The sequence below is a fragment of the Callospermophilus lateralis genome, chromosome 8, assembly GCF_048772815.1.
Source record: "Callospermophilus lateralis isolate mCalLat2 chromosome 8, mCalLat2.hap1, whole genome shotgun sequence".
NCBI lineage: Eukaryota > Metazoa > Chordata > Mammalia > Rodentia > Sciuridae > Callospermophilus > Callospermophilus lateralis.
The window spans coordinates 109,462,668-109,478,304 of record NC_135312.1 but is presented as its reverse complement, the minus strand read 5'-3'; the positions used below and the strand labels follow the sequence as shown (position 1 = coordinate 109,478,304).

At 34.6% G+C, this 15,637-nt stretch overlaps 1 protein-coding gene across 3 annotated transcripts in view; it reads right to left on the bottom strand.

Annotated features, from left to right (window-relative positions):
* Positions 1-10,793: 10,793 nt before the first annotated feature.
* The window catches only part of Pdgfc (platelet derived growth factor C), a 203,503-nt gene continuing 198,659 nt past the window's right edge, over positions 10,794-15,637 (bottom strand). For all 3 annotated transcript variants that reach the window (XM_076864462.2, XM_076864463.2, XM_076864464.2), the window contains one exon: positions 10,794-12,358. In XM_076864462.2, coding sequence (XP_076720577.1) covers positions 12,242-12,358 — 117 coding nt within the window. In that variant the 3' untranslated portion in view covers positions 10,794-12,241. The remainder of the gene's footprint in view (positions 12,359-15,637) is intronic.

Below are 15,637 nucleotides of genomic sequence, written 5' to 3'. Positions count from 1 at the left end.
ACGCTAACTGAGACAACACATGGTAGAACAAAACAAGGAAAGAGTATATTTAGTAAAGTGTGAGCTTCATTGCACAAAATGACAGGATATTTTTGAGAAAGGAGAGATTTCTGTTTGAAATGCATCTTTACAGCAATAGGTAGTATTCATAGGATTGGTGGAAGAGGAGGACAGAGAAGGGGCAGAGACAGTAATCATGGGCAAGAAGAAAGATCAACTAAGAAACATAATGAAGCTTGAAAGACAGTGGTAGCTAAGATGAAGTAGAAGATATGGCTACAGAAAAGGCTAATCCAACAGGGGGGTTGACAGAATGTACTATGGGGATGGAGAGGGAGGCATTTAGGATGCTTCCCAAAGTTAATAACTAGTATTTGAAATCAATACCATTAATTCAATGAAAAGCAACAGAGAAGAGCAGGGGTAACAAAAGGGAAAGGGTAAGAATAAATTCTGTTTAAGTGGCACATATAGGTGGATGGCTTCATGGAACTGAGATGGAACTCAGAAGCAAGAACAGGGTTGGATGTAAAGAGTATGAGATGAACCACGTGCAGATGGTATTTCAAGTCAGGAAAGAAATAAGAGTGCCAGGAATCTACAGAGGACACTGAAATGCAATGCTAAGATCATTAAAGAGAACCAAGAATCAGAATGTACTGGGAAGCAAGAAGAGAATTTCAAGAAAGACTAGTGAATAGCATCACATATGGTTACAGCCGTACAGTATAAGATCCCACGCTACTTCGTAGATATTAGAAGCATTAGCATAGGGTTTAAGGTTTATGACTTACAAAATATCTACTGGTTGTAGCTGACAACCAGTTCAAGGTACATGATCACATGGATAACTCTACTAGATCAGTGCTTCTCAAAATAGTCCTAATGTTACAAAGGTTAGAACCTGGACTGATGAATGGAAGTTCTAAAGAGCAGAATTGTTATTCCAGATGTCAAACAGAATCCTGACCCTCTCTGTTACATTCTCAAATAAAGTGTTCAATGTAAATGCTGTAAGAAACATCTGAGATTATCTAGTTCAAATTACTCACTAATCTAACAGATGGAGAAATCAGGTAAAAGTAGAACTTAGCACTAAAGTTATCTTGTAAAAGTAGTTACTGCACTGAAGACTTGATTACCTCAAAGGCCATTTGTAACCCCACTTCCTATTTTGATAAACTGGAGCAATTTGTCTATTTCTTGATATTATGGGCAAATATGATGGCCATCTTCTTAAACAAAGAGGAAATTTTTGTGGAGTGTGGGTTTCTGAGAAATACCAATAATTTGCATCTATAATAAATCAGAAGATTATGCAGGATTATATATGATTAAATAGCTATAAATAGTCTCAACACTCAGTTGAAAGCTTGAGATGTCTGAGAAAAGTAAACTGGATATTGACTTCTATGTTTATGTATCCAAAATTAATTGAGCACTTATTAGATGCAAAACTTTGGGCTGAATTACGACAGTGGTGTGATGAATTTACTTGTTTGGGATGACTGTAGGACCAAGGGCAGCCCATAAAACTTAAGGAGAGGAGCTGTGCTGGAAGGTTCAAGCCATCACTTGTCAAAGTATTTAAGTGTCTTTGGACCAAAAGTTGATGGCCTGTAACTGTAGGGTGATGAGGTAGCACATTAGTGATTTGATTTATCCTTTGTCATGCCTCATGGAAATAGCAGTAGTTTGTGGATAGAGCATAGAGGGTATCATGAACTCTTTTGATTCCAGGATTTCACTGGGCATCTAGGGTATAGGTTTTCCTAAATAGATACTAAGAAACATCTTTGATGTAGTTCACAACTAAAATTGAAATTTGCTTTATAGAAAGGAATACATAGACTTTGTTTGCTCAGGGAATCATGTAGCTAAATTTAAAAGCAGATGCATGTGCATGCAAAACATTTTGCCTTCTTCCATGAATAGAAACCAAATATAAACCTCATAATTTTCTTCAAAGGCTTTTACATGTCTGTGTGTGACGTTGAGCAATTACTCAGTCCTCACATTCCCACTTTCTGACTCAATCTCCAGCTGCAAAAATTAAGATGAAAACTTTCCCCAAAAGTAATCATTACTAAGTATCTTTGGGTAAGAGACAGTCTTAAAAACAAATCACTATGATGTATTACCATGCCAGTTAAGGTTGCAACAAGACTCGGGTCTTGTTAACAATTTGTATAACTTTATTCTACCATGCTGACAAAACATTTCATCAAAAAAGTAACTGCTATGTAATATAGTAAGATTTTGATTTAGCAAGACATTTATATTAACCTATGAAAACATTTGATGAGAATCAAAATTTATTCTTCAAATTATTATGGGCTTCCAGAAAACTTCTCAAAGTATTCAATATACGATTGAGGTCAGTTTCTTCTCATAGTGGTGAATGACAGTAGTCCTCAGACCCCAGGATCTGAAGTTGCTGAGCTAGACTGAAGAGGCACACTTAGCTCCCCTCCTTCTGCTTCTTTTCAAATGCTGGCAAAATCATATTTTTAGATCAGAGCATTGGGATTGAAAACAAAGACATCAAACTCAAGTCAATGAATCATTCATGCAATTTCTATTCTCCTTCATAAGAGGTCTTTCCCAATAAATATGACACAGAGTTGTTGATTTGTGAACACACATGAAATTAATATTATCAGTAGAGAAATTTGAAAAATAATCACCTCTGTTGGCATCATCATTAAAAATGTTAGCCTCTGGATTAGGAAACATTAGTTATATTCCTTACTAAAGTTAAACAAGAGGCAATAGGAATATCTTATTTTACATATTTTGAAGAGGTTACCTTTCTAAATTTTTGTTACCTACAATTTTTTAATATATAGATATTTGAGCTATATCAAAAACTAGATTATTCTGTGCAAAAATTATTTTATATACTTCTATCTGGTTTGTCATTGTAGCTGGTTGTTTTTTTTTTGGTAAGTCCAGCAAGACACTTCTTTCAACAGGTATAAAAAATGATTTTTAAAAAAGATCTCTTGGAATAGGAATTAATAGGAATTCTAATAGCATATAGAGGGCTGTTATGAATATTACATATCAGAAGTGTCACAGATTAATACTAATTTTTTAAACAGAATTAAAATTTAGAGTTCTTACTAAAATATTACTTATAGATTAGGATCATCGCAGAATTTACATTAACTTGATTTTTTCCTAAACAGATGAAAAACTCTTTCACAGGTTTGTTTTAAATTTAGCTTTAGAAACCATTGTACTTTCTATACAAGTTCTATGGAAGACCTTATCTCACAAATGAGAATATACTGAGATCCCAGTGTTCCCCATAAATAGGTAGAATATTCCAACCCCTCCCTATGTTAAAGTAGCATTAAATCAGTAACAAGACTGAAATATAGGATGTATATGCTTTTATAGGATCACATGCAATTTAGTTCAAAAGTACAAAATGGAAACTGCTTATGCTAGTGGAAAAAATAAAAATAAAAATATTATTAGAATAATAACCATTTAAAATATTATTTTCTAGCATCAGGATAATAAGAGAAAAAAAGGAGCTAAATTGCAGAAATAAAATCCTCACAAATAGTTAATGTACTACTACTAAGACAGAAACACAGTCCATGCTATAAACTTCAGAGAATAGATAGTTCAGTTATGAAAGAGTTACTTGTGGTGAGGCTTAGGAAAACTCCCATCCTAATCTCTTTCCAGACATAGTACTGAAATAAAATTCTGAGCATCTTCAGGTCTACAGCTAACTTTGGAGAGAAGCAGTCCAAAGAAGTAGCATTATCTTCTTTTCTGTATTGTAAGTAGAAAGTGAAATGGTTTCTGGGGAGATTCAGATGAAACATGGAAATCGAAAAGTTGGAACCGATGCCCTCAGATAAAAGTGTCGCCTGAAGGTCTTCACACTGAGTTATGAATAAGATCTGAAACCTATTTTATCTGTCCCCTTTTTCCACTGCATGAGGAATGGATACATGCCTCTGCCAGAGTTAATCCCAGCAAAAAATATTTTGAGAGAGCTGAGCAAAATTCCTTCATCAAAGGCTGCACATTCCTCCTTTTGCTCTCAACCTTCTTTCTCCAAAAGAAATAAAATTAAATAGACTATATCTAATCCTTAAACTATAACTCAGTTTGGCAAAGAGGTTTTGGAAAAGTAAAAGTGGAATCAAGAATTCACTCTTCCTACATCTGAGCAAATAGTAGTTTGGAGGTAAACTATGTAATATGCAAATGATCAGAACAAAAGTTAAAGACACAGGAATTATGCAAATATTTTGTTTTATTTATTTTTTTTAAAGAGGAAGGAAGAAGAGAATGGACGATTTGGGGAGGTATAGATAGACACACCCAGAGGCAATAATCAAGTTTGGAAAGAAAAATAAAGAATAGAAGAAAATTTCCCAGAGTGTTTCACATTACAAAACTATTTATTAAAACACAAATGAGAAATATTTTAAATCAAACATTTATGAGCTGTTTTTACTGTTTTATTTCATTTACTGTTTTATTTCATTAAATGTTAATTGTTATTAGATATTTATTAAATTATAAAATAAACATCATCACTATCCAAAGTAAGGACAGTAGTTGAAAAGATGGGTTAGGTAGAAAGAGATTGTATTTCCTCTTCTTTCCTAGAGAAGAAACAGACACTGACTGACACAAAAGTCAAGTGCTTAAGCAAATAATTTCCTGATTCAGTGTTTTCGATAACATTTTTCCCCACCACTTTACTGGGGTTATTTTTAAAGTTATATCTTGTGTTGATGAGAAATTTTCCAAAATATGTGTTTTTTTTCCTTGTTCCATTTTAATTGCTTTTCCCTAGCTTTCAAGTGAAAATATGTATATAATAGTTTCACACACAAAAAAAGCTAGCATGCATGGCATGGCCTCATTTTAAATGAAATATCTATTGGTCAACCATTGTCATATAACGTAACAAGTACTCTTAATGTTTTGTTGGTTTCTAGCAAGCAGCATTACTTTATCATACAAGCATGTGTGGGTTGCCTGGATTTGGCTGGACTTGACTCCATGGCATGGACTGGATTCAAATCTGCATCAGATATCTTCTAGCACTGGCAAACATTTGGAAGTATGTTCTTATGAAGATGGCAAGAGTCAAAAAGAATAAATCCAAAAGAAGCACATCTGAAGGCTTTGTACACATAACAGGCACTTTTATCCATATGGTTAAAGCCAGGCAAAATTGAAATAAAGACCAAATTCAGGAAGAGGGAAAATATACTCCATTCACCATTAGACCATGGTAAAGATGTAGCAGAGTACTACTACAAGGGGCAGAACTGAGACCAGCAATTCTACCATATCATTCATTTTTTAAAAATATACATATCTATGTGTATAGAGAGCTGATAATAAATGATAGAATGACAAAGCTGTAGATGATTTTTGAATTTCATTTCTTGCTTTGAGGGAGGTATATTTAGAGTACTGAATTACATGTACTTCTTTCTTTCTCTCTCTTTCCATACTGGGGATTTAACCCAGGGGCACTTAACCACTTAGCCATATCCCCAGCCCTTTGTATTTATTATTTTGAGACAGGATCTCACAACATTGCTAATAGCTTTGTTAAATTCCTGAGGCTGTCTTTGAACTTGCAATCCTCCTGCCACAGCCTCCCAAGCCACTGGGATTATAGGTGTGTGCCACTGCCCTCAGCTATTTTTTAAGAACAAGTTTATTGAGATATAATCCACATGCTAAAAATATCACCCTTTTCGAGGAGTATATAACTCAGTGGTTTTTAGTATATTCAGTTTTGAAACTATCACCACTATCCAATTTCAGAATATTTCCAACATTTCAAAAAAGAAAAACCTGAAATCTTTAACAGTACTCCTTATTTATTCCCTTCCCCCAGCCTCTGAAAGCATTAATCTATTTTCTGTGTTGATTGATTTGTTTGTCCTGAACATATAAATGTGCATGGCTTCTTCTACTTGGCATGTTTCCAGGGTTCAGTCATGCAGTAGTATGTATCAGTGCTCCAATTTTTTTCTATGGATGAATATTATTCCATTGCATGAATGTGCCACATTCTGCTTATTTATTTATCAGTTGATGGACATTTGGGTAGTTTCCAATGTTGGGTTATTCTGAAAAATGTTATGAACATTGACATTTTTGTGCCAGATTTTCAGTTATCTTAGGCTTTTAACTATGAGTGGAATTGTTTAGTCATATTTAATTCCATGTTTAACATTTTGAAGAACTTCATAACTTCTTTCCAACGTGGTCACAATATTTTACAATAGAGTTCCACTCTCTGCACATCCTCATAATATTTATTATTATCTTTAAATTATAGTTCTTTAATTTTAAATCTAGTTATTTCTGTGGTGTAAAATGGTAAATTTCCATTTGCATTTCCCTCATGACTAATGATACTAACATTTTGTGTGCTTCTAAGCCATCTGTATATTTTTGTCTGTGTGAGAAAAGCACTTTGCTCATTTTCAATTTAATTATCTTTTTATTATTGGATTATAATTTTTATATATTCTGATATAAGACCTTACTCTGATATATAATTCGCTAATATTCCTCTAATTTTATGGTTCATCTTTCATTTTGCTACAGGGTGAACCTTCGAATCAGACAAGATTTTTAATTTTCAAGATTCCCTATTTATCACTTTTTTTTTCTTTCATCTCTTGTGCTTTTGATATCACATCTGAGAGCCAATTCTAGGTCACAAAAATTTATATGCACTTCTAAAGGTTTCATAACTTATCTCTAACATTTAGGTCTTTGATTAATTTGGAATTAATTTTTGCATATAGCGTAAGGAAAGAATTCACATTCATTTTTTTTCATGTGGATGGCCAGTTGCCCTGCTACCATGTGCTAATAGTCGATTCTTTCACCATTGAACTGTCTTGTCAAAAAATCAATTGACTACAAATGTAAGGGTTTATTTCTGGGTTCTCAAATCTATGCCATGGATTTGTATATCTGTTAATCTTATTTCTGTGGCTTTGCAGTAAGTTCTAAAATTGTGAATTTGAGTTCTTTACCCTTGTATTGCTTTTTCAGATTTCTTGGTTACTTGACTTTCTCGCATTTCTGTATGAATATTAAGAACAGCTTGTCAATTTCTGTAAAAGAGCGAGCTGGACTTGCATGTATAACTTTAACACTAATAAGATTATCCATCTTTAAATATATACTGCCTATAAAAATTACACATCTCTTCTTTAAATTTTGTAAAGATTTTTCCCAGGATAAGTCAAAAAAATGACTTGTCTGTTACAAAAGAGATTGGATCTGGTAGAGGTGGGTGTACAAATGCTTTCTGAGGCAGTGTTAACTTTTCAGCAGACTAGAGCGGAAGTTATTGAGATAGGTAAGTGCAGGAGCAATGTTACAAAATGGGAACACAGGAAATGCTAGCATGGACATGGAGGGGGATATAGATATTTTCCATAAACGATGAGTATTCACTCCAACTTTGCATTTCAAGGTTGATGATGGGAACTGAGTCAAAAAAGGTTTACAAGGAGATTTTGTATCATCAATCACTGTTATATTTATGTGTTCACATTTTGAACATTATTGTGCCTACTGAAAAAAATAATCATAGTGTATCTAAAATATGAGTAAAAGATGAATTCGTAAATATCAAATTTAAAAGAAATTATATCTGAGCTAGGGTTGGTAGGAAAATTAATAACTGAAAAGTCAAGCATATAGTCACAAAACATTGTTAAAGAGAAAAATAATCTATCCTGTTACATCTTAAGGAATAGACATTTTTGTCTACATGTTCTAGTCACTGTGACAGGTGCCCAAAAGAACTAGTACACCAGTCTACTTAAAAGTAGTTCAGTACATTGAACTAAAAAGTAGCCATGCGGAATGAAGTTCAGATACACTTAGGAACTCTGGAGTTTTCAATATCATAATCAGTGCTGTCTTTAAAAAAATCATTTATTCATTTGTATGTTTTCTTCCCTTATTTATTGATGCAAATTGTTACTGACTTCCAATCTGATTCAATCTCTAATTAGGCATTGGGGAAAGAAGAGTGAGACAATTATTGCTAAGAGTCCATTAGAATAGGAGTCCAATGAGAAATCAGAATGAGGGTATTTAATTAGAATACAATATGACAATATTTATAATGGAAAAATTCCTAGGAGCATGGAAGGAAGGAGGAGCAACTTTCCTGGAGACTGTCATTGAACTGGCATTGACAGGAAGTTACTGAGATAGGTCAGCATGGGAAGAGTGCTCAAAAGAAAGTGCAGCACATGTTTGCACAGAAAATGTGAAGGACTATGAGGGCATTCAGGAAACCACAAACATTCACTAGAGCTGTGTTAGGATTGATGGTGCAAAATGAGCAGAAAGTGGTAAACAATGAGATTAAGGAGGATTTTGTGTGCCTTACAAAGATTAAAGTTTAATCTTGTGGCGTTACACTGTAAAATTTCCACCATGTTACATAATCAAATTTGCTTGAAGGACCCTTCTGTTATTGGTGTGGAGGGTAGATCAGAGAAGAGACAGATCCGGGGCAGCAAGATGGAAAAACAGGAGCTGTTGCAGCACAAAGAGGGTAAGATGTGATGAGGGACTCAATTAGACCAGCAGCTACTGAAGTGTGGAGGTAGACACAAATATGAGACAGACAGAAAAGGTAAGTCCATGAGACTCAATGATCACATGGGAGCATGAAGGGAAGAGAGGATGTGAAGGAATTAACCTGTTACAATGAGTTAAATGTTTGTGTTTCCCTAAATGTCATTGTCAAAAATCCTAACTCCCAAAATGAGTTTGAGGAGCTGAAGAATTTGGGAGATAATTAGGCTGCAAGAGTGGAAACTGCCATCAATAGGATTGAGCCCCTTTGAAAGGGTCCCCAAATAGCTCTCTCACCTTCCTTTTCACCACTTGAGGGCATAACAGATGGCAGTCTACAAGCCAGGAAGATGGCTACCACCCAAACTGGATCATGCTGGCACTCTGATCTCAAACTTCCAGCCTCCAGTACAGTGAGAAATAAATCTGCTTAGAAGTCATACAGTCTGTGACACTTTGTTCTAGCAGCTGAACTAAGATACCTACTAAATTTTCAGTTTTCCTGTTCCTTAAGAATCTAAAGAATGGGGGCTGGGGATGTGGCATAAGCGGTAGCGTGCTCGCCTGGCATGCGTGCGGCCCAGGTTCGATCCTCAGCACCACATACAAACAAAGATGTTGTGTCCGCCAATAACTAAAAAATAAATCTTAAAACTTCTCTCTCTCTCTCTCTCTCCCTCCTTCTCTCACTCTCTTAAAAAAAAAAGAAAAAAATCTAAAGAATGATATTTATGTTTTTAGTGCATCTACAATACACATTTAAGTACACTAAATTACAGAAGAGATAGGATATTACATTATTCTTTTGGAGATAAGGATATTACATGAAATGTAAAACATTTATTTTCTGCCTTTCCTTAAACTAAATCACAAGTTTAAGTCAACACATTTGGAGACAGTGATGCACTCAGGACAAAATGAACTCAGTGCTGATTTTTATTAGGATTTCAAAGTGCATGTAAAGATTACTAGATGAGAGATGAAAGGTAGAAAGAAGAGGTAGAAATGAAAAATGTAGATAGAAACACCTGTCCTATGGTAACTAGGCCTTCCTCTTTGTTTTTAATAAAAATTGCTATGCAGAACTGGTTCAGACCTTAGTGAAAGGACAAACCACAGATATCATAGGCAAAAGAGGGTCCAAACAGTCAATAGTTCCTGGACTTCTGAGAAAGTGAGCCACATATTCTATTAATGCATTATTTTTATATTAATAAAATACACAAGAAGAACGGTGAATAAATTGGTCATAAAGCAGTTAGTCCTCACACTTGGCCAGCTCACTGACTGAAAACAGCATGTGGAATTGTCACCTTTACAGGGTAATTTCTTTTGACTATTAACATTTTACAATAAAATAAATAAATATTAAAAAGTACAAAGGAAATAAGATATCCATTCAATGGTTTAAAATGATGGAATAAACACAGCTAAATACATTAATTACCGTAAGACTTCATAGTCTTTACTAAGCTAGTGAATTATAAATAGTGAAGCACAGTGGCCTCTATGTGGCTGGGACAAAAGTATGAAAAGGCTAAGGAAACAAGACAGAGCACATGTGCTTCCTTTGTTTATGTTTGTATGTCATGTGGTAGAAGGCAGGCTAGGTCTGCATGATGTCAAGATTCGTAAAAAGGGTACTTTCTAGAAGAGCAGTCTGTAGACAGCATGGGTCTGATCACTAAGGTGAGGATGGGTGCTAAAAATGCTAGTCCTTGAGATGAATCTACGTCTGGAATTGAGGAACTACATCTTGAAGTGTGCTATGTAAAATATTTTAATCCATATACCAAATTAACTTCTTCTCACCTGATTTAGTAACTGCTATTGAAAATGAAGACAGGAGCAGAGATTTATGGGCCTTTTTCCCCACCGCATATTATCATATAACCTATCACTAAGTATTTCTAAAACCACATATAACTTTAATGTCAGGTTCAATTTAATTTACCAGACATTATTATTAACTTGTGAAGAAAAGAAAAGCACTGTTCAAAGGCACTAGAAAGAAGTGTCAGGTGGGAGCCTCAGCAAAAATGGTCCTTTTATAACCTTTCTTTGAAACTGGCATATATTTTTGCATAACAAAAATCATAGTAACATAAAACTTTTATCAGTTTCATTGTCTCAGAGTCCAAGAGATAAAACTTTCACACACACACATGCACACTGGGTTTCACCCCAAAATAGCCACATTCTTTTATTTGATGAATCAATACATTTTTAATTCAAATAGTCACCACATAACCTAGGCATAATATTAAGCATTTTACAAGCAGAGTGTTTTACTGATTTTCTTTTCAATTGCAAAAGGGTACAATAAGTGAATTGGTTAAGGATATACTTCTGTACATAAAAATATCCATGTATTTATACAAGCATATGGAACAGAGTTTAAAGGTATTGAAACCATAGCATCACAATAAATAGGATGTGTTCCTACTCCACAGCCCACTTTATCAAGAAGCTGTCAGTCTCTTTTATCAAGGTGCTTTCTGTTCTTCTGTATTTTCCCCCAAACAGGTTAAATTAGTAAGAACTGGAGCTGAATGTCTACTTTTCATATGTTATTTTTTTATTTGCATATCTAATAAACAGGATGGAAGATATGGTAATTTATTTCCAAAATGTCATTGTGACTTCCCAATCCTATTGGTTTCATACTTCTGTCTTTTTAAATGCAGATCAATCTAAGCTCTAGCACCATTCAAGAAGGAAATACATGTATTTTTTTTTTTGTCAGAGCAACAATATTTTATATCATCCTTATTCCTCTGGCTATAACAATTCTGTTTAGAAAAAATTTACCAAGCTAAAAATAGTTGATCTAGGTTGTCATAAAAAAAGAATATTAAATACCTTTGGTAAAAATAGATATATTTAACAAGATTAGAAAAGGCAACAGTTATAATGTCAAAAAAGAGAATATAAAAATGTACACAATAAAACAAATAAACCAACTTAAAGTGAAGATAAGGCCACTCTTCTGTTCAGGTTTGCCTCTTTCAAACCATGAATGTAGTTCTCTTCTTCTAAATGGCAGAGATTTTAATAAGAAACATGGAAAATCCAGTCTTTCCTATCAGCATGACACCAGTTTAATTCATAGCAACATAGTTCCTCTTTAAAACCCAAGTTTATAGAACATGAAATGTTCTGGTTTATATATGCAAGTATAAGGGGAAAACATTCCAGATTTTCTGTGATATTGGGCCCAGAACATGGAGCTTTAGAGTTAAGCAGAGCAACAGAATCAGGTGCTCACTTGCAGTTCTTTCTTGTCCTGACATTAACCTAAGCCATATCATGACATAGGGAATACAGACTGCAGCAAGTGGAAAAAGAACGTGGTAACTAGCTAGCGATCTGCAACATTTAATTTTTTTCCCCATGATTGAAGACCTTTTCTCCTGTCCTTTGGGCTCCTCTCAAAAGCGCTGTTGCACAACTCATAATTCCATTTGGTGTCTCCTCTTTAGAACCCACTGTAAATCCTGCAGATGTAAGATCCTTGAAGCAAACAACTGGGATTATGGATGCAGGTAATGCATTAGTTCTCTAACAGAATCAGCCGCGGGCTGCACCTGACAGCTCTGTGAAAGGGCAGCTGGTGGTGATGTAGTTATCCTCCTGTGTTCCCTCTGCACACACAGTCACACTCCTCGTGATGCTCCAGGGCCACGTCAGTGAGTGATTTATGCAATCCCCTGACACCAATCTTTGGTCTCAATTGAAGGACCTGAAAGGGAAGAATGTAAGCCACCTTTAAAATCAATGCATGACTATAACATTTGATTCCTTGCATAAAAAGGAATTTTCAAAAACAATCTCAGAGCTCAACAAGACTTATTTTCACATTGCCTCTTGAAAGTGTTATGTAAACATTTCTCCATAAAAAAGTATTATAAACTATCATTTCATAAAAGGACACTTCAATGCCAACAATTTGGGAAGTGTACTGCCTTAGAATAAAGAAGAGTTCTTAAATTGAAAGACTCTGTCTGCTCATTATTTTTCTTATGTAACCAGACAGAATTTCACCTCAAGTATTTTGCAACCGCTAATGCACATCTTGTTTCTCTGTTTGTTACTTTCTTCTTCTCATTCATTTATTCACACATTTAATAAATATTTATACTTGAAGCAGTACACTCAAGTACAGGAATACTGTGGAAGGAAACATTATTACTCCACAGCTGAGTTTGCTCAATTATGCCACTCATTAATTTTCTTGGCTACACTTCAAGTCCTCTATAAACTTGATGAGACGGATTAGATGTACTTCATAGACATCAGCTCCAGTCACAGCTAACTTTCTGCAGCTGGATTCTACTGTACAGTGCTAAGGAGGTTTGGCAATAACAACAATAACGCCTCTATTCAATGAAGCTATTTGCAGTTTGGCTTGTTGAGCTTTTTAGTAAGAAATATAGCAGAATATGCACCCTAAATAAACATATTTCCTTTTAATACTGTGACGAAGGGTTCTAGAAGTGTATTCTATTAAAGATTATCTAACGTATTGGATAGCAGCTACCTACTCAATTCTAATATATTTCTTATAATAGAAATGACAAAGTTTCAGAAATTATGTTTATTTGGGTTTTGAAAAAGACCAATGTGCATAATAATGTTAAATTGTCTAGCTTTCTCCTTCTGGGTATGACACAGATGACTTCATAAAGCAACTTTGAAAAGCTATCATTCCTGTAAATTTTCATTAATCTACAAAAGCACAAGTCAAGTCTTATGACTGTTCAATTTGAAGACTCAAGAAAGAAAACTACAGAATGCATACCTCATTCAAGTATGTGGCTCTATCGAAGGTTAATTAGCTAACATTTTTTGAATACTTGCTGGGTGCCAGGCACAATGATGTTTTTACATACTTTAACTCACAAGAATTCTATGAAGTAATTTACAGTTATTATCCTTATTTTACACATGAGTGAACAGAGAGACAGACTAAGTGACATAGTAGTTATCTGAACCTAGACCAAATATGAATTACTAAAGTAAGAATGATAGATACTTATTTTATAAAAGTTCATAATATTACCATTCATACACACTATTTATTTTGAAACTTTCTTCCTAGAGAGATAAACTTCAAAGTCTTGTCATAAGTCTTATATTCAGATAGTTTTACAGCATCAGAAACTGTAAACTTTTAAAGTAGGTTTTCTCATCTGTGACATTTCACAATTCCAGAACAAAAATTGTGAAGACTATATTTATTCAGCATGAAACTTAATCTACTTGGGTGTTATTTTATATCAGTACTGACTTGTTGTTTGAATAAGCTGGGGTGACATCAAATCTGAACTTAAGGCACCCCTGCCAGTCCTTATCATACTCTTGCTACAAATGGTTTCTGGATTGAGATTGGGTGGGTAAGATAAATCGCAGTATCAGCAAAGCCATTATGTTCATCTTCTAAGTCTACTTGTCTGCATTTCTCACTTCAGAAAAGAAAAAAATATGGTACAAAGGGTAAAATTAGGGAGGCCATCTACCATGCCAATGCCCAGCCAGATGCATTCTGCTTCCACTCTCCCACCAACTATGCTAAATAAAAGCTCCTCCTCCCAGCTTTGTCTGATGATGCTTGTGGAAATTCACATATAGTAGATAAAACTCAAAATGTTCTAGTAGTTTGGATAAGATATTCTAATCTGCTTAGTGTTTTCCTTTTCAGTTCTTTTTGAAAATTTGGATTTTGGAAGCAAGAAATAGACTTGGAGAATGATCAGCAGGTGCCACCTAATACGAAAGAGGAAAATTTCATCTTCAGGATGTGGATTATGACACCAGAAGTATGGGGGTAGGGAAATGTCAGAAGTCTATCTCAAGGAACTATGAGGGAAGGCTAGGCATGGAGCTCAGCGATAAAGCGCTTGCCTAGCATGTGTAAGGCCCTGGGCCCAATCCCTAGCACCAAAGGTAAAGAAAAGACAGAAGGAAGAATTGAGGAAGAAGTGAACACTAAAACTACCAGTCCATGAAAAAAAAAATATCAGGGTTATGTCTCAAACCAGAGACTATGGAAGAAAACAGATCAGATACAGAAAGAACCACCAAGGACTGGGTACTAAGTACAGTCAGACAAGATGGAATGATCACTCTGCAAACCAGAGCATCGATGATGAAGCAGGATTCAGTACTAGAATAAGGTCACAGGACAGTAAACTTTTCCTAATACAGACAGATCTAAGGTTAGAAAACCAAGACTCCTGTAGGTTACATAAAAAAGAAATTAAACATAAGAAGATACAAACACAATAAGAATAGAGAAAAAGGAACAAATATGTTACTATTGTCAGAGTGTTTTGTAAATTTTTTTTTGGGGGGGGCGAAGAATACCTTTCCTCCCTCTGAATTTATTAGATTTTTATTCATCATTTACTGTAATTGAAGAAAGGGGAAAAATAAAAAAGAATGAAAAAAAAGCTAATATGTATGAAAGGTGTAAAATGCATCAAATCTTGTTCTAAGTATTCTGTAAAAATCTATTCACAGAATTCTCAACATGAGTTACGAGGGTTGGAAAATCATTTTACCAATCAGGAAACTGAGGCATGAGGGATTGAGTTACTGGCTCAAAGGGACACAGCGAACAAATGTTAGCTTCAAATATGGGATGTCTGTTGTGGGAGTTAGTACTTGCAAGCACTGTACTGTAACATGATCTTTGTTTCTCTTAGCCCTCAATTTGGTAGAAACAAAGAAAAATAAACAATGATTTTAAAACAGTAATAGTTCTCTAATAGAGATATCTTTGAAGTCCCATGCATGCTCTAAGGATGAACTAATTGGTGCTGCTAGGATGGGCAGGACTCTTAAAAGTGTTTCAAGGAAGATGTGACATGTAAGTTCATACACATAGAAAGTTCCTAACTCGCTTTTCTGAAAATTCCTACTGGAGAGACAGAGAAATTATTAAGAAATATATTTCCTTGGTGAAATGTATTATAATGTAGAGATCCAATGATTGATAGAGAAGAGGTAAGAATCGTAC